Source organism: Rosa rugosa, chromosome 1 (genome assembly GCF_958449725.1).
Source record: "Rosa rugosa chromosome 1, drRosRugo1.1, whole genome shotgun sequence".
NCBI classification, from domain to species: domain Eukaryota; kingdom Viridiplantae; phylum Streptophyta; class Magnoliopsida; order Rosales; family Rosaceae; genus Rosa; species Rosa rugosa.
The window spans coordinates 47,662,305-47,687,932 of record NC_084820.1 but is presented as its reverse complement, the minus strand read 5'-3'; the positions used below and the strand labels follow the sequence as shown (position 1 = coordinate 47,687,932).

Below are 25,628 nucleotides of genomic sequence, written 5' to 3'. Positions count from 1 at the left end.
CACATCAGATGAAGGCCTAGACTGACCTCTCCCCGGTCCGTTTTGCAGCGACGGGTGATCCGACTTCTTCTCCACTTTCCGATCACTTCACGGCGTCGCACCGGCGCCATTATGCTCGTCTCGGCAGAAGGAAGCGGAACCCGATCGTCCCTGCTCCGAATGGCCAACGAAGGAGGCAGGAAGAAGCCCGAAAGCTTCTCGGGTTCGCCGGGCAAGTTTTTCCCATCCCGGCCGAGTCGTGGTGTCGCACCTATATCAGAGTTTTCCTCTCGTTGTCAGCAACATTTCTATGGTTTTAGTTTTCCAAGATGGGTTCTGATGAGGGAGAATCGATCAATCGAACCTCTAACGTTTCTGAATTTTCCGGCGACCTTCGATTTCAACTCAGGTATCAAAGTTGGTCAGTTCATCGAGCTCTACCTATCTGTATACTTGAAATTGAATTTGGTTGAGTTTGGAAGAAATTGAGTTTTGGGCAGTTGTTGGCCTCCGTCTGTTCACCTTGTACGGCGGCGGTTTTGACCTCCTCTGCCAAATTCCGACCACGATATGAAGCTTTGATTATGACTTGGTTCTATCTTCTACGTTAGCTTAATTAACTGAAATTGAAGAATTTTGGTTCCTTTGAAGCTACAGTATTTGTTAAGCTTACTGCCTTGATTATAACATTTAACAACTATTAATTTGTGCTTGGGAGTAAGATTTGAAGCATCATTGGGATAAAAATGGAGAAGTACTGTTGTTGACAGCAAGAAATGGATAGTTGAGGTTCCAATGATGCTTGAGCAATGTGGATTGAGAATTTGAGATATTGGAAGATATGGAGTAAGATGGGTGTCCAGAGTAATTTATGAAGACTTGTAAGCAAGTGTACTTTCGAATTATCGATGGCTATTTGATTAATGTTCTAATGATATATAGTTATTTGAATATTATGTTCAAGGAGAAGTTTGGAAGAGGTTTAATATGTTAGTTTCTTAAGGAAGAAGAAATTAATGTATCGAACTATGAAGGCTAGTAGAATTTTTTTTTTTTGAAGAATATCATGTCGATATATTAATACTTAGGCCAGAAAGGACCATTACATACCCTCCCTCTACCATCTATGGGTAGATAAAGAGTTTGTGGTGAACCACATCGATACATAGATTAGGTCCGATCATTTGACGGTACCCATGCTCACTTATTCAAGAAAGCCTATAAACTATGTTACAAAGACATGTAAATAGGCATAGTTCAAAAGACAATAAACTAAATTTTCTCCTTGCCCTTAAGACTAGGGCTAGGAGGTTTACCCGGGCATATCACACTTAGCCCTGCTTCAACAGAAGCCATCTTATCCTTGGCAGAGTTCTTGTTCTTGGAGGGGTTTTTATTCTTGGAACCCAGTGGTCTTCCCTTCTTTTTCTTTTGGTCCACTTTGATCAGCTGCATAGTCTCTTTTGGGACATCCTCCTTAGGAACAAGGAATCCACCTGGAGCCTCAACCAAACCAAGAGACTTGGCAGAAAACTTAGTATGGAATTCTGGGACCTTCATCTTCTTTTGGAACATAGATGGGCTTGCAGCTTCAATACTTTCCCCAAAGAGAGTTTTCAGCTTCTTCGAGCCGGGGACGTATATGGTGATGATGGGCGCCCTCTCTTGACAACTGATTGCGTCGGTTCCACAGGAATTAAGGCTAAGGCATTGTTTGATGCTTTAGGCCTAAGGTCATCATGCCTGATCACAATAGGACGACGAGGTTTGTGCATGGTTGGAGTGCCAAATAGGTTTCGAGCAATAGGTGGCAGGATAGGGGTCTGCACTCCCTGGAAACGAAAAGCTCCATTTTGAAAGCGAAGGTCAGATAGACCAGGAAAGTGGGAGGTCAGAGAGGTTCCCATAGCAGCCTGTCCCTCAGTTTTGGTCTGCGCACTTGAAGTACCATTCAGGCAAACCTATTGTTCATGAAAAATCAGATTGCAATCCCTGCACTTGCCATGTAAGTTCTCAAAGAAAAAAGTGATTTCTGACACCATACCCGGGATAATTTTCAACGAACGTTTCAGAAAGAAAGGGTGAGATAGAGCATGCGCAACATGAACCCTAATTTGACCCTTATTATCAAACAGCTTTTGATCAAAGTCAAGATATTTTCCTGCAATTGAAGCCACATTAATAATGGTTTTTTTATCCTCTAGGGCTGGTGGAATACCTGTGATCTTAACCCAAAAGAAGAGGAGATTCATCGGCACAGCATGAGGATCCTCAAGGCCATCGTACTGCTGCATCAACACAGGGGCTCGGCTGAAATACCACGGCCCTCCCCGTAAGACTATGTTGCGATCCCTTTTCAAATCGAAAGTGAACACAAACCTGCCTTGTGTTCTATCTTGTACCTTGAAGCCTCCATCAAGGACACAAATACGCCTAAAATGGCGTTGCAGATCCGGGGTTGCAAACTTCTTCTTTGTCAGTGGTTTGGCCAGAAGAAAAGCATGAGAGGTTGGCTTATTTCCTGTGCCATTCAGATGGGAGATGTCAACGACATCTGAGCCAGCAAGAGCAAGAGACGTAGCAAAACTCACAGTTACGTTATCAATGGACGCCATGCTTCCAATAGAGGAGGGTGAGCTGCCGTGAAGAGGAGGCTAGGTTTTGGTTTTTTGAGGAGCGGCTACTGTAGGCGCTCTAGGGTTTACAAATGAATAGGGCTAGTAGAATTTGGTATATTGGCAGTTCTTAGCAATTATTGGCCTTCCACCCGATACGAAAAATGATGTAGTTTCGAGCTTTTAGGGGGTTATCATTTATTTGAAGTACTTTGGTGACTCTCATTGAATAAGGATTTGATTCGAGGGTTACGTTGAATATGGTGCTACCACTCTCATAAGCAGAAGGATAAGGATTTTAGAATGTGAGTCGCTGTGTTACTAACTTTGAGCAGTATCGGAATTAAAGCTTGGATTCCAGGTAGGGTTTCTCGGAGAACCTTTTCTGTTAAATTGATAAATAGCATTTTAATGGAAATCGATGAATTGTTTAATATTAGTTGACTTAACTCTCGGATGACGATGTGGTGTTAGCTCAGTGGTTAGAGCACCCACTACCTAAGATCCAAGTTCTTACCAATTATTGGCCTTCCACCCGATACGAAAAATGATGTAGTTTCGAGCTTTTAGGGGGTTATCATTTATTTGAAGTACTTTGGTGACTCTCATTGAATAAGGATTTGATTCGAGGGTTACGTTGAATATGGTGCTACCACTCTCATAAGCAAAAGGATAAGGATTTCAGAATGTGAGTCGCTGTGTTACTAACTTTGAGCAGTATCGGAATTAAAGCTTGGATTCCAGGTAGGGTTTCTCGGAGAACCTTTTCTGTTAAATTGATAAATACCATTTTAATGGAAATCGATGAATTGTTTAATATTAGTTGACTTAACTCTCGGATGACGATGTGGTGTTAGCTCAGTGGTTAGAGCACCCACTACCTAAGATCCAAGTCCTGAGTTCGAGTCACCATGGGGTAGGAGTGAAATCATTTGATCCTCTATTAAAACATGAAAAAAAAAAAAAAAATCTCGAATGTTATCACTTTGCATAAAAGCATGTGTAGTTGATGAGTTACTTATTGAAATGTTATCGCTTTCTATAAAAGCATATGTTGGATATTGTATTACAAGCTTTGATATTCAAATTGGCATACATAATGCATAGAGAGGTATTGAGAGTATGCATTTGAAAGTGGTGTATATGGAAGGATACGAGCAACATTGGTATGAATGAATCCTTTTGTGTAGTTGAGTCTGGCGTCATGAGGCGTTCAAAATCTATGATCAACCCAGAAGTACACGTTGGGGGAAAGTATGCCTTTTCAACGAGAAGTGTTGATAAAATGACCTCATCGGATTTTGGGTCTAAAGATCATGAGCAAACAATATGACTAACAAAAGAGATATATAGATCGAGTTTTTATGGGTTGTTAGATCATATATTCGTAACATCTAGGGCCACCCCGGTGGGTAAATACATGGTATGGGACGTGTAGCCTCTCTTATTTTTCATATATGGACTAAAGGGGAATTAAATGGAGTTCATTTGACATTTATGCATCTGAAATTTCAACATTTTGTTTGATAATTTCATTGTATTATTTGTATAAGTTAAAAAGGTCTGGCCCTATTGAGCGAAAGTTTACCCGATAGATTATTGTTCAGGTATGTTATGAGTTTTGACACATTTATCGAAGGGCTAAATACTGGTTACTACCATGTGGTTTAGGTCCAAAATCAATTCAGTCTCTGGACTTCTAATTTCATCAAAAACACCCTTGAACTTTCAATTTTGATCTAATAGGTCTAATTCGTTAATCTTCTGTTGTGGGTTCCAGTTATAGTTGGATTATTTGTTGAAAAACTTTTTATTTCATAAATTTCTAATAGTGTGACCCACTCCTAAACTGACTATGCATGCCACCTCAACACCACATCATAAAACATAGGCCATATATGAGTCCCGTTAACAAGTTAAATGACTCAATTAACAGAAGACTAACAGATTGGACTACTAGATCAAAATTGAAAGTGCAGGGGTGTTCTTGATGAAATTAGAAGTTCAAGGACTGAATTGATTTTGGAGCAAAACTACAGAGTAGTAGTTAGTATTTAGCCCTTTATCGAAAGGATACAGCGAGACAATGTTTCTTACATTTAAGAGAGTCGAATATAGCAGATTAGAGAGGAATAGATCGCAAAACATTATTTCTCTTTGTAAAGTTTCTATATTATTTCAAATGTTTTATTTCTAGGATTTCTGAAAATGTATTTGGCATTATTTTAAATTTAGTTTTATATTTCTAAGTTCACATCTCGGATTCAGTGTTAGGTACCTAATCTCACCTCTGCTTGATTCGAAGCGTCACAAACTTTAGAGTTCAAAGAACTATGATTATAGAACTTAAGCACACCAGACAAGAAACTCTCAAAAGCTCTTCTAACATCTTTGATAATTTAAACTCAAGGTAGTGGATACCTGAGATAAAGAGGTTTGAGTCATTTTTGGACTTTGTACCTTTATTGCTCAAGTGCTGAACAACTTCAACAGTAGCCTTTGCCAACAAATCATCTGACATGCTTGAAACGAGTGATGCGATGCAATGCATGACACAATTTTCTTCCTCACGCTGGTTTGATTGGAACTTAACTGAGACAAGAGAGCAACTAATAGCAGCTCATGTTCGGTGGCCATATTATTGCCAAACTTATGAAGAATCACATAAGATATCAAGACATTCACATTTTATCTCCGTGCTCATTCTCGAGGCAATAATTCCTTTAATCAACTGCGGTAAAATAGACACAAGAATAGACTATGCAAGTGATTGAGTAGAAACTTTTGCAACCATAGCCTTCATAGCTATGCTGGCAATGTCACGATGTTCATCCTTCTCCTCTAGCAATTTCTCACAAAGTTTACATGTTAGCTCCATTTGACCCTAAATGTCAAAGACTTGAGCCAACGCCTGATTTTCTAGTTCTCCACAAGTAATTATTTAAGAACCAGGGGTTGCATTTAGGTCTCCATCATGCACAGACTCATCAATATCGGTAGCTTTCACTTCCACAACACCCACACCATCAGCTTCCACGCATTCCCTCAAATTCTCATCCTTACCTCCAACCTTGTCACTAACAATTGAACTATCATCTTCCTTAGAACTGTCCTTTAATTCCGGAACATACCCTTTCTCACTTGCTGCATTCACATCAGGAAGAAGGTTAGGTTCAACCCGCTTTAGATCTGAAATTGGATGAGGTTTCTCATGAGTGGAAGGTGGAAGAACAGACTGGGTTGTGGGAATGAAATGAGGAATAGATTGGAGCTTACAGTTGCCTATGGGACGAAAAAACGATAGAGGTTTGGGATCTGTAAATTGGAGTTGGGGAACAAAAGTGGGGACTAAGGGTGATTGAAAGGTTGGAAGTGAAGAATTCATGTCGTACTGTGGTTGAAAGGGAGGAAACTCTAGTTCGATCATGGATTGAGAGTGTGTAATGAGTTGGTTGGTGTACATATGAGTTCGGTTGGGGAAAGGGAATTGTGGTGGGAATGTGTAGCCATTGATAACAGTCATCATTGGTCCTTGATGTTTGTGATAGAGGTTTGGGTATTGGAAATGTAAGGTATAATTGAAGGTGGTAAAGCCGGGAGATAAAATGGGTCTAAAAAACACGATGGGTAGAGAGGCGAAGATGGAACCTGATAAGTTAGTTTTTCGTACTGGGTGATGTTCGTCTCCGGATTCGAGTAGTATAAACCATCAATTACCCATTTCCATGGCGGTGTGAGGCAAGGATCATCGGGAGCAAATCACACCTGCCCCATATTGGATCAAGGGCTCTGATACCAAAAAGTAGGATCAGAATCCATAAAAGGGATTGGAACAACTAAACTAAAGGAAATTTAGAGAAAATAAGCTAAACAAGTAAACAACATTCATATCATCGATGATCTTTTGCAATGGAGGCATATTGCTTATATAGCTCTATCTGCTAACAACCTTAGACACCAATTTACAGCATGACCAGATCCGGTATAGAGCCCAAGATAGAAACATAAACGATTTAGTTAGCTCAACATATTAGCCCAAGACAATATGTATAAGATTCCTAACAGAATGTTACTAAACCCTAAAAATTCCTTCTAATTGCATGTCCTTGCCTCCTTGGGCATGGTTACTACATGTGTATCGAAAGGAATGTTACTACTTATTCTAAGGGCTAGTTTGGGATTGCTGTGACTTTTAAAAAAAACTGCTGCTGCTGTGTTGTGAGAATAATCAGCTGTGAATTAAAACAGATTCGTGTTTGGTAATGAATACTTTTAAAAGTGTTGTCAGTACATAAAGCAACTCCAAAACGTGTTTTAATTGAAAGCAACTTCTAAAAGCAACCGAAATATTGCTTCTAAAATCTGCTACCAATGATCTGTAGTTTTCAATTAAAGCTGCTTTTTACTCATTTACCAAACACAATACAATCTAAAATTTTAGACAAAAGCTGATTTTTTTTTAAAAGCGAAGCAATCCCAAACGGGGCCTAAATTTTAGATTAGGAATTTAGAAGTACGGGGTAAAAGCAAGTCATATTCCATAGAACATGGTTGCAGTCTTGCAGATCATGAGCTTGACGAGATAGACAGCTTCCTCAATACCTCATACTTCAACGCATTTTGAAGAGAGATCATCTAAAATGGGACATGATCAACGACTCAACCATAAATTGACCCATGAACTCCTAACATACATGTAAAATCATCCAACATAGTGTGCGTTATGAACACATCAATTTTACGGTGAGCTACCAACATAGTGTGCATTATGAACACATCAATAAGAAACTTCAATTCCGAAATACTTGTCAGAAATTATAAATCATAAACTTAATTAAAATCTGAACCACATATAAAACCGAAACTCTTTTAATATAGAAATTCTAGGAGAAGAATAAACTTTTCTTATATCAATTTTACTCAAATCATGAAAATTCAATCAAGCAAAACTCAAGCCGGAAAGCATGAATCAAGTAATCTAATAGAGAAATTAAGATAAGCATAGTTATTTGGGGAAATAGATTCGCTTGCAATTGAACTTAAAATAAAGTCCACTCACTGGTTTATAGCTAAGTCAGCCGTCTGTAGGGATCTCCATCGAGCGATGGCTCTACACATTGTCCTGTACAAAATGACAACTCATAAATGAAAAAATCAAAGGATTGAAAACTAAATTCGAATTTAGAATAAAACTCGGAAATTCCCCCTTATTGCGCAGCCATTTTAACACTAATTCGAGCTGCAACACCTATGGCAATAGATTCATGACAACAAGCCTAACAACAATTCTAACTACAACTAAGTCCAATTATGTATAGAAATCTAGGAATTTACCTTGAAAGCATTAGAAATCCTTAAAATTCTTCGATTCTTCTTCCTCTGATTGAATTGATGCTGGTGGCTTGGTGGGTTCGAACCGCTATGGGAAGGGCTTCCAATCCCATGTTATGGCGCGACTTGAGGTGGCCAGAGGAGGAAATTTCGGTCGCTTCAAAACTCAAGGCCTGTGAAACTAAAAAGTTTTGATGTGCTTCAATCGACGGTGGTTGAAGGAAAATGTAGCTGGAAACCTTGCCGACGTGAGGAGGCGCTCTAAAATGGGACCAGTGTGGTGGTCTAGGGTGGCCAGACGAAGGTGAACCCACTGGGTGTCGGGTTCAGGTCAAGTCAGGTAGTCAGTTCGAGGGGAGAGTGTTCTGTTAGGGTTTCCGAATTAAAAATGGAAAGTTACCCCTGGTAACTAACTACTAGGGTTCTCAAAATAGTAACCCAAGCTTTTCACGTCATAATTTTTTCACACGAACTCTGATTTTAGCGTACTTCATGTCTACGCACTTGGTTTAACGTGCTCCACATCTTTTGTGAAGAAATTTTCTACAAAAAGTGAATCGAACAAAAAAGTCAACTTCAGAGCCCCTTAAGTGTTTGAAATGAAAGTAAAAGGTAAAGATTTTTAATAGTTAACTATCCAAATGATTAATGAACAGATAAGTTTGGGTATTGGGATATAACATATCTAGTTAATTCCGGTCATATGAGCTTATGTTGGGGAGGTCATTGTGGTGTTGTTTGGTTTGAGGTTAGTGCTTGCACTTGGTAGCAACAACATTGTACTCTATTTTTGGTGGATTTTGTTTTACAGGTGAGATATTATTGTTAGTAGTAGGTATCAATTTGCATCCTGAACTTGGTAAAAATTATCAATTTACACCCTCTCTATTAATTGTAACTTTTTCCATCCAAATGTGAGGCATGTGCCCATTTTCGGATATTAATTTTATTAAAGGGTCTCAAGGAGCCACGCTATTTTTAAATTTTTTTTTTTGAAATAGGAGTAGTATAGCTGCCCTTAAGCCTTGATCATTAATGAAACCGTAGAACATGGGGGGACATTTGCCTAAACCCCAAAATACAGCAAGCATCAAGAGAACATCTCGAGATAATAATATGTGTCTCAACTAAACATATGTATTCTAACAAGCACCAATTAGCGAATAGTGCTCTGTTGGCTACTCCATCCGCTTTACAATTGTGGTAACACATTGGAAATGTATTGCATAGCGAAGCCATAATTTACTATTACTATCAACTTTCCAACTATATATGTTGCCACCGGAAAATCAATCCAGTAGCACTTAGTTTTATCCTTCCACTAGGAGGATCCAACCATTTGATGAAGTAAGGAACGTACTCGCTGCCTAGCCAGAACAGACAAGGCACACAAGGTGCATCAATTGGGACAAAGCTCAACTAGTCATCCTAGATAATGACAGCGACTTATTAACGACATAAAGCCACCAACTATTCAAAAGTAAAAAGTAGCATAAACATGAAAATAAAAGAAAAACATCAGGCCCAAGTCCTTTCCAAGGGAAGAAATTGTCAGCAACCTACTAGCCCTAAGCAAGTTAATCATCCACACACCATCACACCACCCATGTCGAACCACCACAACCGCCGTTGGAGCACAGTTGTCGTCCTACCTCCAACCCACCACCGTACAAGGTCGGCCCCCACCCGACTAAATTCCTCCCCCTCCCAGGGCCTGATGTTATATCCATAGCCACCAATCCTACTCCGATCTGGAGTAGCACTCAAAAGAAAACTAAGACCCGAGCTCCCGCCGCCAGTATTTGATTCATCTCCGACCAAATTTGGATCCACCCCAAGATCTGGAGCTAGTGCACCACCTTAAACGCAAACCGACCCCAGATTCACACCACCACCTTGCGACCTACTGCAAGAGTTATCGTAATCCAGCAACCCAGGCGGCTGCCCACCTCCATTTTCGACCCGAGCAGCCCTCCCATCAAGCCATAACCTCCATCCTTGCCAATCGCTGTGGGTAGACCTCCAAACCTCATTGTTAAGGAAATCTAAACCTAGATGGTCACCACGAACCCACTAAACTGGTCAAACGACGGCGCACCAACACTGCCTGTCCAACGTTCATGTCCCTAGGATGCGTCGCCGAATGGAGCGAGGAGACAAAAGAAAAACTCAAGCGCGGCTAGGTATTTTCTCGTAGAGAGCGAGAGGTTTTTTTTTTTTTTTTCTCTTTGATTATAAGTAGGGCTGTCAATGGGTCGTGTCGGGTTGGGTTCGTGTCGGGTCAAGGTATTTATCGTGTTGCAAGATACACACCCAAACCCAACCCATTTAATAATCGTGTCAAAAATTTAAACCCAAACCCAACTTATTTATTAAACGGGTTACCCGTTTCCAACCCGCTTAACCCATTTAATAAATAAGTCGTGTCGTGTTAGACAAAATGACCCATTTAAGGGTTAACAATACGACCCATTTAACTAAAAACATACAAAAATTGATTAAATTCACTAAAAACTCCACAAGACGAAGAATATAAATAATTATATGTACTTCATAACTAATTAAATCCAATAATTATAAAGCAAAATATTTCAAATTGTCTAATCCTACGATCAAATACTCCTAACGTCCAATATTTCAAGAAGAAATATAACATAATCGGGTTATACGGGTTCACTTCGTGTTGGTGGGTTGACCCGTAGCCGACCCATTTATTAAATGGGTCATGGCGGGTTGACCCACGGCCAACCCGCTTTTTAATTGTGCGGGTTCAATCTACTTTATTTCGCGCGGGTTTCGAGTCGTGTTATCGGGTCGTGTCGGAATTGACAACCCTAATTATAAGCATAGTAGTAAAAAAAAGGGACGTGTATAATTTGGCAAAAAAACATACGAAATGTGACAATAATAAGCATATTTCTTTTTGTGAGAAATATACTCTCAACTCTTGCTTTTACTTTATATCATTTATGAAATGTGACAAAACATGAAGAAAATGATATGACACTGAAGTATAATGTAATCAGGCACTTGAATTAGAATACGCCATATTGAGGTTTTTAATTTTTTTAATTTTTTTAATTATACTCGTCGTTGTTTTATTTTTATTTTTTTAACTTCCAAGTATTTTTTTCTCTGTATAAAACACATATAAAACGTGTTTATAAAGGTCAAACTCAATAATACACGAAAAAAACCGAGTCTACAATTTCAATACGTCGTATTTTAAAGTTTTTTTTTTTTTTTTTTTTTTCAATTATGCGCGTACTGAAATTTTATACGCGTTTTAACTAACTATAATAATAAGTCAAGCACCGCTAGTATGCCTGCTCCTTATACTTTATTAGTATTATTTTCACATCATTAATTAATTTTTAGAAATTTATGTAAGATAAATCCTCTAGATCGATCTTCTCAGTTCTCACCGTTTAAAATTAAAATGGGTGGTTGCCGATTTCAAAAACAACCCGTTCAAAATAAAGGTCAAAAAAGGAAGGAAAATTTGAATCATGAAACGGGTCCATATTTTCTTTTTCGGGTAAAATTTATTTTCTTTTTGCCTTAAAACTTCAGTTACGGGAGGCCCTACACACTCCCAACAGCCAAGTCGCTACCAAATCTCGATAACCCACCCATATATCTCCTTCGTTCAACCCGCCCCGCCGTTACCCCTCCCTCCCCCCCTGAAAACCCTTCATTCAAACGGCGACGTATCGGCTCCTTCAAGAACCCTAACCCTAACTGTGCGCGCAACTCCAGAAATCACAGAGAGAGAGAGAGAATGGTGGGTCCGACGCTGGTGGGTCTGCAAGACCACCTGAAGCTGGCGAGAGAGTACGCGATGGAAGGGCTCTACGACACCTCCATGATCTTCTTCGACGGCGGCATTGCTCAGATCAACAAGTACGTTTCCAATCTTTCATTTTTTTTCTCTCTCTTTTTCCAAATTGGCTGGTTCTTCTTTTGAAATTCGAAGCTTTCTCATGTATGATATGCAGTCTTTTTCTCGTGTAAATTGGTTATGGAGACCAATTTTCCAGGAAAAAGGTTCATTCTTTTTTGGTGGGTTAGAGCTATTCTGAGATAATTGAAAGCCATAGCCATTGGAGTTGGAAAGTGAAAATCTCGGGCGTTCTTAGCCTTTTAGACTGTCAATACTTTCTCTTCAATTAGTTGAATTGACTTATTAAGGAGTCATAATGCTGCTAATTCAACTAATGCAATGCCAGAGTTTACGGAAAACATGGTCTTCCACGTTGTTGTGGATATCCATTTTGAAAACATTAACTGCCTTTGCATTTTGGCTACTTACATAAACTTTGTGGCCCGAGGTTGTAAACTGTATCTAGAACAACCAACCTTTTTAAGACGTTGACATAAATCTGTAAATCATGGTTGACTTTAGATTTCATTTCTGTCTTCTGCTTCATATTGAAAAGAAATTTGTCAAGTTGCAAAATTGAGGGTTAGAGCGTAAGAGAGATATATATGTAGGTAAGAAGAATAGTGTGGACATGAAGGGAATGCTCTTCTATAATTGGAGAACTGCTCCGGTTGGTGACTTTTCTCATGCTGTGGTGAGGCGTAGTTTGGTGCTATTGGCAGGGTGCTAAAATCCAGCCACATTGTGTGAGATTGTGAGCACAATTACTAACCATGTTATGTGTGGCCTATTTACACAGAACCTCCTTCTTCTTTTTTTTATGTGTGTTCTCCATCATTTCATGATTGATACCTATCGCAGTTTGCCTCCATAAAAAAAGGCAGATACCTATGTGCAGGTATTGATATTGACAGAAGATCATAAAAACTTATGTTTAATGACTGTTTCCTTGTTCAACTTGAAAATGGTGGATTTTACTCTCATTTATTTTTCAGCAAACTTTGCTAAACAAATTAGTCGTTCAATCATTTTAGACCTGTTAAATTCAAACTAAAATTCAGCTAAGACATCTTATAAAAAGTCTATTGATTTTCTTATAGAGTAGGATGATATGAATCTATAGCATCACTTTTGTTCTTCATGTTCATGTCCAAGTTTATTTGGTAAGATGTGAACTTCTAATTGGTTCCAGGCACTTAAACACGCTTGATGACCCGTTGATCCGCTCAAAATGGATGAATGTAAAGAAGGCACTTTCCGAGGAAGCAGAGGTTGTGAAACAACTAGATGCCGAGAGAAGGGCATTTAAGGAAAGCCCCATGGGCCGGCGCCCTTCCTCGCCTCCAATTCATGCTAAGTCATCCTTCGTTTTTCAACCCTTAGATGAATACCCAACTTCTTCAGGATATCCAACTTCTTCAGGTTCGCCTATGGATGATCCTGATGTGTGGAGGCCACCAAGTAGGGACACTTCAAATAGAAGAAATGCAAAGGCTGGTCAGGTTGGTATGAGGAAGTCACCACAAGATGGAAATTGGGCTCGGAGTTCTGCAACAAAAGCAGGCACACCTGGCCGTGGTGCAAAGGCCGGTGGATCAAGTAGGGCTAACTCAGCGGTCCGGTCTTCTACTCCCGGCAAGAAAGACACCCGATCTGGAAAATCTAGCAAGGCAGATTCAGCGGTACGGTCTACCTAACTATTATTTCTTTGTACTACTGTAGCTTATTAACGTGCTTGATAGAGGATTCCTATTAAAGGGTAAGGTGCAGTCTTCACCAATCACTGATCAGTTATGGTGTGCTAAAAGTTCTTGCTATAATATGATTTGATTCATATGTCCTTTTTGTAAGTACAGTGCGGTAGAGAATTATGAGGTTGTGTATCATAGTACTGATTATATGATCTATGATTTATTAGCACCAAAGTTTGAATATGTGGTTTCAATTTTTCTATAACCCTGCTTACTGACTTCTTTCTGAAACTTATAGAATGGTGATGCTGAGGATGGAAAGCCAAAGAGGCAGTATGAGGGACCTGATCCTGATTTGGCTGAAATGCTTGAAAGGGATGTACTGGAAACCAGTCCTGGAGTGAGATGGGATGATGTTGCTGGCCTGACTGAAGCAAAAAGACTTCTGGAGGAAGCCGTTGTTCTTCCTTTGTGGATGCCAGAATATTTTCAGGTGTTGTTGGATGGATGAAACAGAAATTTTTGTTGCTGTCTTGCATAATGTTCTAGTCTCTTTAATATGCATGACATTTATTAATCATTGGGGTTTACCTTATGGAGTTGTGGGGGTATTGCCATGTGATTTTTCTTCTAGTATCACTCAAATTAAGCTAATAAGCTGCGTATCTATGCTCTGAAATTTGTAACGTATATGCAAGCTTGTTTTGGAATGGGAGATGTATATGCGGAAGAATGCCCTTTTTGCCTAGTTATAGAGGCCCATAGTGATGCAGCAGAGAGCAACAGTAGGTGAGAGCATGATTTGGGTGGGTTTGGGAGTGTTGAGAGAATAAGAAAGCAGAATGATTTTAGAAGAAACAGAGGGTTCTTAGCTGTAGAAGGGAGAAATAGAGCGAGGAAGGTAAGGGGAGAGAGAAACCAAGGCATAAGCCTTCAAAAAAAGATTTAATTTTAATTCATTCCAATCTCATTTGGCTTACAATAGATAACCATATTTATAGGCTCCAAACACAACCCTTAGACTCCTAGCACACCAAAAGACTACTAAAGACTTATTAATAATAAGACTCTTCAATACTTATTAAATAGACATAAAGACACACTCAAGCACTAGGCTCATAATTATTCTACATAAAACTGAAAATTAACCTGACAAGACCCTTAGACTACCATGGAGACTTTCCTTTGGACCAAAATGGGGTGGGCTTAATCTTAGGTTTCCAAAGCGGATATGTCTTTTCTAACCAAGTCATTGCTGCTGCATTACATAGGCAGAATATGTACCTTTTGGGGTCTGCAATTACAGTTAGCAAGTCTGTTAAGAAGTAGGCATAAGTCATCGGTTCCAATCTCTATAGAGTATAGAAAACAACACATAGAAAAAGGGCTGGAACCAGTCCATGAGTTGACATTGGTAGAATCACGGGACAATTCCAACCAAGACTTTGATCAGGGAACGGAAAAAATCCCACTACCTCTGACAGGCCAGGGGCACCGTGGAAATGATATAACTGACATGTTGTATATAAATGTGACCCAAATTGTTTCACACCTGTTTTTTTTGAATTTATGCCAATTTCACCCTACAGGTTGACATGTCTTTATTGTGAGGTCCCATTTGTCATATCAAACTTATAACTTCTTTGATTGCAGGGGATCAGGAGACCATGGAAGGGTGTTCTTATGTTTGGTCCTCCTGGAACTGGAAAGACATTACTTGCTAAAGCTGTTGCTACTGAGTGTGGCACAACTTTTTTCAATGTCTCCTCTGCTACATTAGCTTCAAAGTGGCGTGGAGAAAGTGAACGAATGGTTCGGTGCTTATTTGATCTTGCAAGAGCTTATGCGCCGAGTACAATCTTCATAGATGAAATTGATTCTCTCTGCAATTCCCGGGGGTAAGATCTTTATCCAGTTTTACATAAAGACATTATTAACCATTTAGTTGATGCATGCACATTGCTATTGCTTTTATGTATATTTTTGTTCTTTAATTTGTCCCATGACTTTGTTAACATGTCAAATGGTGACATATGTCCTTATCTTTTCTTACCTTGTCTCACATTGAAAATCTCTATTTCTTTAGGGCATCAGGAGAGCATGAGTCCTCCAGAAGGGTGAAATCTGAACTTCTGGTCCAGGTTGATGGTGTAAATGCCACTTCCACAAATGAAGATGGTACTCGTAAAATAGTGATGGTTCTGGCAGCTACTAACTTTCCATGGGACATTGATGAGGCACTCAGGTTAGTCCTATATTCTTGTATATTCATTTCTGTCTCGTATCCACTCTTTAAACTGTGAGTTGGAGGGAATTTATGTGGTAGGCTCTGTGTATGCTAGATCTGCAGTTCAATTATGCTGGCTTGCTCTTGATGTAACAACCTGGTTGTAACTGTTAACTTATTCAGGAGGAGACTGGAGAAGCGTATTTATATCCCTCTTCCAAATTTTGAGAGCCGTAAAGAGCTTATTCGGATAAATTTGAAAACAGTTGAGGTATGACCAGCATTTATATTAATGCCATTACAGTTGGTTTTTGGATCATCACTCTCAATTTTACGTTATATTGTGTAGTACAATATTATGACCGTAGAATCAGTTAATTAGTATGCCTTTACTCTATAACTCATTCTAATCTCTAGGTTAAGTTTGGATATAGATGTCTCTATCATGGTTTATAAACTTGGAATGTGGTATAAGTGGCAAATTCTGCAGTATATAGCATTGTTAAACCAATTAGAAAATGCAAATAGAATAAAAATGTGGCATGTTCAGGGATGAAACTCAGCTTATTTGCTTTGGTTGTACTTTATCATCATGATTTACATTTGTTACATGGCACCCATTTAGGGTCCACATCAGCAAACAATTGGACCCACCAGGTCATCACATAACGGTTGTACTAAGGGATTTGTTAATTGTGGTTTGAGTCCATTGTAATTGCAAGTAAAACCTAGTGAAGTATGAAATTGCAAGATATCATAGTTGAGGTACTAAATTGAAAAAAAAAAAAAAAAAGTGTAAAATTGAGGTACTAAATATCTTAACCTTCACTAGATCTGTTTGGGGTTTCCTTCTAATCCGATTTATCGCCATCAGGTTGCTCAAGATGTAAACATTGATGATGTGGCTCGCCGAACAGATGGATATAGTGGTGACGATCTCACAAACGTTTGCCGTGATGCTTCCTTGAATGGGATGAGGAGGAAAATAGCTGGAAAGACACGTGATGAGATCAAGAGCATGTCGAAGGATGAGATTTCAAAGGATCCTGTTGCCATGTGTGATTTTGAAGAAGCCTTGGTGAAGGTCCAACGGAGTGTTTCTCAATCTGATATTGAACGGCATGAAAAATGGTTTTCAGAGTTTGGGTCAGCATAGAGACCTCGAGTGTCAGAGTCGTATCTTAACTGAGAAAGTGTTGCTCTGGGTGTTACAGGTTTTGAGTGATTGTGTCTTTGTTGTTACCCTTGATCGTTTTATTTGTGTTGTTTGGAGAGAAGGTAGTTGTAGTATTCCAAGGGTTGGAAAGGGAATTGTGTCATAGTGCTGTGCTATTTTGTATCTGTAACTGTAATGTATAGAATCTGCTATTTGCAGATCTTATTTTATCCAGACAACTGAGGTACTTCGATTTTATTCAATTGATTCAGAATTAGACATTTGAGTGAAAAAAAATGGTGTAACACCCCTGTGAATGAACATGTAACTTGACATCATCGTCTCGCTTTCAACGTACAATTCTCACAGATGGCTTGCATCTGAGCTACTTAGAAATCTGTATCGAGCATGCTAGTTTTCACTTTCAAAGGCCTTCTGAACATGTTATGAACTAATTTCAATATTGAATCAAACCATTTGTAAGAAAATATACTCCTCCAAACCTATCTTAAGAGTTTGACCACTTAAAACAGCAATTCCAGGTCGCATATTATCGGCTGAAGTATGCTTAAAACGAACAAATCTAAACATTCTGTTTTCACAGCTCATGAAATCTATCATTTATCTGATGCTTGGTGATTGGAATTGACATGACCAATTTAATATCCAATGCCTTCGTTTGCTGCATAACATTTACCGCTCCATTAAACCAAATTATAATATAAATCTAGTAGATATCCCATTTCCCAGAACACTACTACTATTGGTACCTCAGCCCACATTTCAGACACACGGCAAGTTTACAATGGTGAATTAATCCCCAGTTGTCTGCAACCCTTTGTCTTGCCTATGGTTTTTATTCTATCTGCCACCCGAAAATCTTGGCTGGATGGTGTTTGTGATGCAATTTAGAACAAAAGAATTGGGTTAAAAAAAAACGTCTTCAGGGAACATTGTAACCCGAGGTGGCTTTCGTTAATAAAAAGAGAGTTGAAATCAAAACAAAAAGGCGGCAATATAAGTACATTTTAATCAGGGAAAATGATAGCTTTCGTTACCATATTAACTAATAAGCACACCCTTATAAATGTATCTTCTTTCACACCAACCTAGTCTCATACCAAAGATCATGGAAAGTCTCGCTCCTACTCATCTTCTTCTTCTTCTCTTTACTCTCTTCACCTTCATTGCCACAATCAGTTGTACAGAGTCGATATCAAATCCAATACAAGACGATATACACGGTAACACATATAGCAACCTATTTGTCCTTAAAACTCTGGGTGGCCGGGCCGGTTCACTAGTTTCTGGCTTGGTGTATTTCCAGCCTGATCCTGGTTCCTAGGGTTTAGTTCGTTGGATTAGGGTTTTTATCAGTGTTGGGAGTGCTAGGGCTGACACACACACACACACACACACACACACACAATGTATGTATGTTTGTATGAATCCCTCATATGTATATTGCTGTGGTGGTAAATTTAATTTGTAATGATAATGAGTTGTTTGTGTGGCATGGCAGATATTGTTTGTTCAGTTCCAGGGGTAAACTGTGCGCAAGGAAAATGCAAGTATTCTAATGACTCAAGTCACTCAATAGATGTGCCTGGTCTCGGACGTGTGGGTTTTGACTGCGACTGTAACCCTGGTTGGAAAAAGATTCAGATCGGCCCCTTTACCTATCCATCTTGTCTCATTCCAGACTGTGAGTTTTTCTCTTAACCTTGCTTCTGCAGGAAGTGATTTTGTTAATTAAAACTTAGAAGCACCCAAGTTTTTTTCTCTCATTTTAGAAAAGCACTTGAAATGATTCCTTAAAAAGCACTTCAAAATGAAAGTCGAAGGTGCTTCTGTAACATTATAACTATTTTACCAAGTTCTGGTAAAAATAGGGTTGTCGATCAATAATGCCTTTTAACACATCTGAAAGCACTTGGAAATTACAGTCCTGGTGCCCGGCCGGCCGTTTCTTTTATAATTTGTGAAAACCTAAACAAAGCAATAGAGTGGTGTAGTGAACAATTTTTTATGGCCATTTTGTATATCCTTAAAGCCAATCCAACTTCCTTTGTTTTTTTGTCTGGAAGAAGAGAAACATGTCACATTTGACAGTAACTAGATTTGGCATCTGTGCCAAAACTTCCGTTTATTTTGGAAGAAAAATCATGTCGATCGAGAGAAACTTATTGTAGCTGTGTTGTTCGAATGTGAATTTGAACTGCACACTAGGTCCTAATTCTGCTTTCTAACATGTCATCATTTTGATGCGAGTATTTTCTTCCTCATGTGCAATTTTCTTGGCATTAATAAATTCTTTGCTTTGTGCAATAAAAGTTTGAAAAATGGCGCTAATTACTAGAAGATGGTGATTTGGGAAAATATAAACTAAAGAGATTGGCATTTTAATGTTGGTCATCGTCTCAATCAAGGATTATGTGAATAATCAAACACAACAAACAAACAAATGGTTTCTCTAAATTTGGTGGAAGTTACAACTTTAATATCTTACTCTTTCATAGTATCGGACGGCAGTCGGTTTACAAGATCAATAAATTATTTACTATGCAGTTTGGCCTTAAGTGTTTTTATTTTTTAATTTTTTTTTATCAAATAGAAACTTCATTAATGGACAAAGATTTCAATGAGAATGGTTACAAGAGTTTTCCAGCATCCTTAACAAAGTCAGAAAGTGTTAAGTTGATACGTAAATTTCTCTTTTATTTGCGAGAAATAGTAAATGATAGTAATTCTCGTTTTTGATGATGAATGCAGGCACTGTTAATGTTGGATGTGATTTATCTCCCCCACAACCTCCTCCTTTCCCTCCGCCACTGGTAATACCACGTACGTAGCAGCAATTCGATCTCAATTAACTTGTACGAATTACCATAAATACATTTTCTCTTGTGCTCCATTGAAGAACTTTGATAACTTATTTTTGATACGTATATGTATTTTTGAGATACATGCGAACAGTTTAATAGGAAAAAAAAAAAAAACATAATTTACCTCTATCTGCGCGCAGAATGTGCACTTGTTTGGTGTGGTGACGGAACCTGCATAGCCAACGGGACTAGTGGATACATATGCCAATGCAATGAAGGCACATTGAACATGTTGGATAATCCACAGTTAGCATGCTTGAAAACATGTATGTTAGTTAACCTCAATCACATAAATAGATCTTACATAGTTTACCTTTCTTTTTTAATTTTTTCTTTTTTTAAATTGCCTATCAGAAAAGGGAGAGAAATTTTTTTTTACCCTTAACATGTTACACTCATAGATATGCACATTAATTCTTTTCTGTGTTTTTCGATTAGGCGCTTTTGGAGGAGACTGCAAGAAGCTTGGCTTCCCATCCGATGCCAAATCAAATGCTCCAAGCTCTCAAACAATTGGTAAGTCGTTTCGGCGTAAAAAATATTAATATTCTTATCTCTAAAAGAATTTTTAGCTAGCTCCTTACACATATAGAGTTATTTCTCATTATATCATTCACAATTCAACCCGGCACCTGCATATTTCAACTCCTAAGTTTTGATAGTGTGTAAGAAGAAAACACCCTTTTACACATAAGCAGCCAAGCATTTTCTAGGTAGAGTAGTGAACACTAAATTTGAGATTGCTATATTGGTCTGGTCAATCAGCATCCATGCCTGTTGTAAGTATACATAAATAATTCTACAGTACATACATGTATGTCATACATTCACATCATCTCAGTACATACATGTATGTCATACATTCACGTTACCTCAATAGTAACAAATATATAGATTTACAAATCACATGTATAAGAGTATCATGTCAATCTGTACGTATGAATGTCGCATGTATGTATCACCAATTATAGTACTAAAGGGATATAGTTTTGTCATCTGCCTCAATTGCTTGTAGCAGTTTTGATCAATTATTTTGAAGTACAATTGAGTAAGTTTGATCTGATGTATTGATTTGAAAATATTCATGTGATGACAAGTTCCACAAGTGTACTGAATTTCTCAAGGAATCTCTATGCAGTAACTATGATGCTGTTGACATCAATCTTTCTGACATGGATTTGAAAAAGCTAGGAATATTGAAGCACATAATTATTAATCTTTCTCGGAAATTCATATTACCCTGCCATGCTCACATGATGGCCGGCCGGCCATGATTTGATCATTCTGTCCTTTTTTGGATTTATTTTGTTTTCTTTCGTTTAAATATTATGGATGCAACTACAGTAGCCAATAGCTCATGAAGAAGTATTTGAAGAAAACTTTTACCATGTATCATTATATCCAAGGCACAGATTGAACTCCCAACCCCCTCTCGATCTACCATAAGGCCGGGTACCTTGCTGTATATTGTTTATCAGATGAGTGTCAGTAGTTTTCCGGCCTTCCTTTGAAAGCTAGATTCTGATAAGGAATAATAGTACTCTATTTATTCGATATAAGTTAGATGATCAAGTCAAACGATTTTCAATTTAATTGATTTTTCCCTAAATGATCTGTTCAATGAACGATTTAGAAAATTAATGGTTAAGACTGCAAAATAATAATACTGCACGATGAGAAAGAGAATGAACCAACTTCAAATGAAAAGGGTTCTATGCAGCACTCTTATAATTGACAAAAACTGTTCCAAGCAGTACAAACTTTTGAAACAAAAGATTCACCTTACAAGTACCTACAGTTCACTTGTACTTTTCAATATATTCATTTCTTACCAATTTATGAATCGGCCAAAGATCGAACTTAGTAGAGGTTAGAGTACAAGAGCAGTGACCAGTTATATCATGTCCTATTGCTTTCCTTGACAAGAGGACAAGGCATGCTTGTGCCCAAGGAAGATCTCTATATATGCATAGATATGAAAACTATTTCATATTGCATGTTCAACGTTTCTTTGTACTTTGTCATCTCTCTTTCGGTCGCGACTGTTTCTGTATAATATAATCCCTAGATTTAACCTAAAAAAAAAAGAAGACTGTAGCTAGGTTTATTGATCATTCGAGGAGTAAATGAGTTCTCACTAGTTCCAATATGCCATACCAGTGCCTCATTTAAAATCATCGAGAAGACTGTATGATCAGTCATGAAGAACATAAACCCTTTGACATCCTTTTCGTGCATTGTGGATACTGTGAAAGATTTCAGAAAGCGGAACATTTGAGGGGAAGAATCAAATAGATCTTCGAAGTAACTGACGAACTTAAACTGATGCTTTTCGCATCCTTCAAATACGTACAACAACTAGCGAAGGACTAATCCATTAACTAGCTGATCAAACAAACATCTTCTCCATAATCATATCTCTATATACTATCTTTTTCAACATATATATGCCATCATTATATGCTAATAGTTCAAGTGGTGCGTTAACGTGCCAGAGTATAGAGGAATGTATTCCCCAGCTAGGTTTAAGAAGGAAAATTCTTAGGTTCACCCTTAAGGTGAACGAGCATATTCACTCCCATTGTCGATTAATATACTTTTACATAATAATTTTATAATCCAACGGTCCATATATGAAATTAGCCTTTAAAAATCATCTCTGTAAAAAATCAATCGAATCGGAAATCGTTTCATTATCTAATTGAATCAAACAAATGGATGGTTCTAACAACACTTATTACTATTATGATGAACCATCTAGGCCTCATCATGGGCCGGGCTAGGGCTAGCCCTACCCTAAATTTTAGGGCTTAGGGTAGGGCCTGGTTGGGCTTTGACTAAGTCAACGAAAATTAGGGCCAGGGCCTCAAAATGCAAACCCTTACCCGCCCTTAAGGCCCATTCCGTAAGGGCCAAAAGGGCCGGGCTGGGCTTTTGTCTAACTCACATAAAACCAAATTTTGCTTACTACAAAAAAAAAAAAAAACATTCATTGATTCACTGAATACTTTGATATTTCAGAAGCTGAGTTAATTACAAATAATTACAAATCCCACATAAACTCAAATCTCAAACTCACATTCTCACAATCTCACTGATTAATTGCACTGAGGCACTAAGCCAGTAAGCCATTGAGGCTACAAAAACTACAAAAACTGGACTACTGAAGTGTTAAGTGTTTGTTACAAGAATTGATCAAGTCCTATCAATTCCCAAAAAGTTGTAACGTTTGATACAAAAATTGTATCAATTCTAAAAAAGTTGTAATGTAATTTAACACTTGCAAAGGTTCCCACAATCAAGTCTTCACCAAACAAAAAACCTGCACAAAAACAGCAGCATAATTTAGAAACTGGTCATATATTTCAGTTCACACAAATAAATCTGAAGCATCAGACCTATTTAAAGACATAAGCTCAAAATAAATCTGGACATATTTCAGTTCAAACCTCTATGAAATAGAGAGAAAGAAGCTCAAAATAACTTCACCTATTTAGACTTCCAATTCAGCAACATACACATACTGATACCAACATACACATACCAACTTAGAAAACCAAAACCAACATACACATACCAACATACACTAAAGTGTCAATAACTCAGATACTCAATACATAACATCACCGACATCACCAAGTGTATGACTGAACGGGAATGAGAGATTAACTCACCAAGTGGATTGTGTTGACCACCACCGACCTCACCATTTTTATAGCTCTGAGGAGATCACCGGTCTCTGTTTTCGCTTTGAGAATCATTGATCAAGGAAGAACTGAGAGAGAGAGAGAGAGAGAGAGAGAGAGAGAGAGAGAGAGAGAGAGAGAGAGAGAGAGAGAGAGATTCAAACCTAGAAGGAACAGAAATCGGGAACGAGGTCCTCACCTTGTGCGCGTCAGTGGTGGATGCATACGAAGATCGGGAACTGATGTTCACACCTTGTGCATCGATTCGCCTACTCCACTGCCACAGCTCGCGTCGGAATCTCCCCACAGTCAACATCACAGCCTCAGCTCGCGTTGTGTACTCCGATCCGTCTACTCGTCCTTGATCTTCGGTCCGACTCGTCGCTGGCGGCGGAGGACTGGAGGAGTATACTGAAGACTCTCTGGATTCTCTGAAAGAACAGAGGGTTTGAGGACTTTAAGAGAGACTATTTGAGAGAGACTCAGAGAGGTGGCCTACGTTTGAGACAGAGTCGATAGTGGGACTGTGGGATAGCGTCTATCATCTAGGTTTTTCTTTTGCCCTATTGCTACTTGAGTTGAGCTTCGTATCTTCGGCTTTGGGCCTTAAACAAACAGACTCGATTTTTAAGAGATCCATTTAGTAAGATGACAGATTGACATATTCAAATAATTCGTCAAAACTTCTATAGTTTTTTAGACATGTAATATTGTAATAAAAAATAACAAAAATATAATATTAATTTTTAGGGCTGGGTTAGGGCCGGGCTTTTAGGGTAGGGTCGGGCTTAGCCTTTACGGGTTCAATCGGGTCGGGCCGTAGGGTAGGGCCGGGCTTCATTTGTATGACCCATACCCTACCCTAATTAAAAAAGGGTCGAGCCGGCCCGCCCTAATGGAAAGGCCGGGCCGGGCGGGCTTTGGGCCCAAGGGCCATATGATGAGGCCTAGAACCATCCATGTATTTCATAGAAATGAATAACTAAAAGGTCTTCAATTTGATTGATTTTTTACAGAGCTAATCTTTGTATTACGTTATACAATATGAATGGTTGGATTAGAAAATTATAAAGTTATTATGCGTTAATCGCAAGAGATGGTGAATTTCCTAATTCACCCAAGGGGTGAACCTAAGAATTGTCCGTTTAAGAATTAGACCAAGATTAATACTGGTGAACCCACCGTCCACAGACATAAAAGGATATAACTCTAAGTACGTACACTGGTAAACCAAGAAGAAACTGTATCAGTAAGAAGTTTTTCTTTGGAAAATGATTTATGGCCTCAATGAGGCCTAAGATTTGTGGTCTCAATCTTAGGTGTCATGCCATGTCACCTACATGCATCACCTATTTGCCAAATCATGCCCTATAATTCTTGACAAAAATATCATCTTATCATTCCAAAAGTTAATGACTCTAAATTATTTTGGCTTTCGTCTAAAAAAAATAAAAATTGGCTTTCTTTCATTTTTTTCTTTTCATTACAGTCATGCTTAGATTTAAACAACAATTTTTTTCTTCAATCAAGAATAGAAAAAATTTCATGTAATTCAATCAATAGATTTGCACGTACATTAGATAAATAGATTTGCATAACACATGTATATGATTGTATATATTCTTCTGTTCATTGTTTCTCTTTATGTAGCTAGGATTTGTAAGTTAGATATGAATTTATTATCTTTTGTTTGTTTTTTTTCTTATATTTAGATTGTAGATGTTAATTAATGACTGCCACTAACGTGGAATTTTTTCTTACCTCTTAATTTAGACATACGTGTTTCCCAAATTCAATTTATTAATGCTATTTTTTTAGATGAAATTAATCAATATTTGAAAAGAAAAGTTAACGTTGTTCAAGTAAATTCAGAATATGTGTCTGACCCAAACTCTAGGTTACTTGACCTAATTGTAATAGGGTTTAGAATTAGAGATATTCATAGATATCCGATTAATTGTAAGATTATCTTTCCTTGTACAACTCTGATTCTATGTTTTGTAATCCTCTATATAAAGAGGCCCCTATTATCAATGAAAGCGCGACTCTATTCTCTCTCAATTTCAGTTTTCCTTAAACACGTTATCAGCACGACGTCCTAACCCTAAATCCGAATACAAAATCTTGAAAACTTTTTGGCCCCCGCCGCACACCTTGAAGACCTCCACCCCAGGA

At 38.3% G+C, this 25,628-nt stretch overlaps 2 protein-coding genes across 2 annotated transcripts; both read left to right on the top strand.

The window, feature by feature from the left end:
* The first annotated feature begins 11,563 nt into the window (after nt 1-11,563).
* Nucleotides 11,564-17,145, top strand: LOC133725167 (katanin p60 ATPase-containing subunit A1). Its single transcript, XM_062152298.1, has 7 exons — nt 11,564-11,828; nt 13,001-13,490; nt 13,798-13,992; nt 15,153-15,397; nt 15,586-15,744; nt 15,910-15,997; nt 16,601-17,145. Exons 1-7 carry the CDS (start codon nt 11,707-11,709, stop codon nt 16,880-16,882), a joined length of 1,581 nt encoding a protein of 526 aa, XP_062008282.1. The 5' UTR covers nt 11,564-11,706; the 3' UTR covers nt 16,883-17,145.
* Nucleotides 17,146-17,962: 817 nt separating this feature from the next.
* On the top strand, nt 17,963-21,249 carry LOC133739535 (uncharacterized). The gene is made up of 6 exons (XM_062167322.1): nt 17,963-18,126; nt 18,405-18,587; nt 19,655-19,726; nt 19,908-20,033; nt 20,206-20,283; nt 20,906-21,249. Exons 1-6 carry the CDS (start codon nt 17,970-17,972, stop codon nt 20,947-20,949), a joined length of 660 nt encoding a protein of 219 aa, XP_062023306.1. The 5' UTR covers nt 17,963-17,969; the 3' UTR covers nt 20,950-21,249.
* Nucleotides 21,250-25,628: the final 4,379 nt, after the last annotated feature.